Source organism: Onychomys torridus, chromosome 1 (assembly GCF_903995425.1).
Source record: "Onychomys torridus chromosome 1, mOncTor1.1, whole genome shotgun sequence".
NCBI classification, from domain to species: domain Eukaryota; kingdom Metazoa; phylum Chordata; class Mammalia; order Rodentia; family Cricetidae; genus Onychomys; species Onychomys torridus.
In genome coordinates this window covers 17,681,668-17,683,209 of record NC_050443.1, presented here as the reverse complement: position 1 = coordinate 17,683,209, position 1,542 = coordinate 17,681,668, and the positions used below count along the sequence as shown (strand labels likewise).

Below are 1,542 nucleotides of genomic sequence, written 5' to 3'. Positions count from 1 at the left end.
CTGTGGGCTTTTTTTCTCTCTTGACTCTATGACTTGATGGCTTCAGCTATTTCAGCTTTCTTGGCATTGATTTCTCTAGCTCTGTTGGTCTCCATCTTGCCCATGAACCTAGGTCTATACTGATCCTACAGTTGTGAATTTTCTGAGAGTTGCTCTCCATTTGTTGACCATGTCGTCAAGATCTCCTTCTCTGGCCACAGCACAAGCCACAGCTTGTCTCCTTCCACTAGGTCCTGATATTGGATTCTGGCCAGAGAATCTCCATGAAGCAGATTAGAAACTTTCTCTTTATTATTCCTCAACTAGTTTAAGGTTGTGGTGATGACACCTTAAATTTACTGGGCCTGATTGATCCTGATGAGTATGGAGTTTTGCATTGGATGGTTGAGGGACCTGGAATTGGTTTAGTTCAGAGAGAGAGAGAGAGAGTTGAGCATTTGGGGAGGTGAACTTCTGGCACCAAAGTAGTCATATTTTCAAAGCCCATGCTGGAGGCCAACACGCTGTGTATGTTCCCAGGCTCATCATTACCAAAACAGCTGCTTTCCAAGTTGGCATTGTCAGAAGCAATATTCTGCAGTAGGCTCCCATCATTAGTGAAGTGCAAGGGATGTAGCATGTTGGTTTGTGTTAAATGGAGGAGCAATTGGTCTTGCTTTTTTTTTCTTTTTCTTGCACTCATAGGAATACCAAAGCATTGATAGATTAGCTGTCATCTCATGCAGGTTGTCACTGTGTGTTTGTTCCAGGCATGGAGCTTGTGGCAAAGTCAGGATTTCTGAAGGTTGTGGATGGGGCATTAAGGACTTGTCCCCATCAAAAGATGGTGTCCTCCTCTGATAATCCAGGGTGCAGGATTAGCAGCGTTGTGTTCTGCAGCTGAGGGAGTGCCTGTCTTGAGGTGTCATTCCCAGGGAAGTCTCCCTTTGCACCACTGAAAAAGAGTCAAGGAAGAAGTCAGTCCCTCGAAGTGGGATGCCCCTCCTTTCAGTGCTCTTCTGCACTAAGGCCGCTACAACAGCTGGGTGACATTCTTAGGATCACTGCCATGGCTGCAGATATTCAGATATTCAGATTTTGGTTAGATATGAAAAATGCACCTCAGCTTACACATGGCCTCTTCATCCACTCATGCTGGGAAACCTGGATATCCACATAGACAGAAAAAAAATTTGGTTCCATTTAGTTTGTGGGAGAATTCCTTTAATCTCAACACTCTTGAGGCTGGGCCAGGGTCAGGGCCAGGTTTAGGGCTAGAGCAATTGCAGAGGCTCTAGCAGAATCATAACAAGAGGCAGAGGTAAGTGTCAGAGGTAGAGGCATGCTGATGTTTATGAGTTCAAGGCTAGCCTGATCAACATAGTTAGTTCCAGAACATGTAGGATTATGGAGAGAGAACCTGTCTCAGGAAACTAAATGGAAATGAACAAATCAACGAGTTATAATTCCTATGTGTCACCCTGCGAAAGAGTGTCAAATGCCCCTGTAGCAATAGAGTGAGTAACCCTGATAATAAGAGAGCACAAAGTATGCCAAAGTGTT

At 44.6% G+C, this 1,542-nt stretch overlaps 1 protein-coding gene across 1 annotated transcript in view; it reads right to left on the bottom strand.

Annotated features, from left to right (window-relative positions):
* Positions 1 to 816: 816 nt before the first annotated feature.
* The window catches only part of Pold1 (DNA polymerase delta 1, catalytic subunit), a 34,282-nt gene continuing 33,556 nt past the window's right edge, over positions 817 to 1,542 (bottom strand). The window contains exon 37 of the mRNA XM_036199326.1: positions 817 to 934. Coding sequence (XP_036055219.1) covers positions 817 to 934 — 118 coding nt within the window. The remainder of the gene's footprint in view (positions 935 to 1,542) is intronic.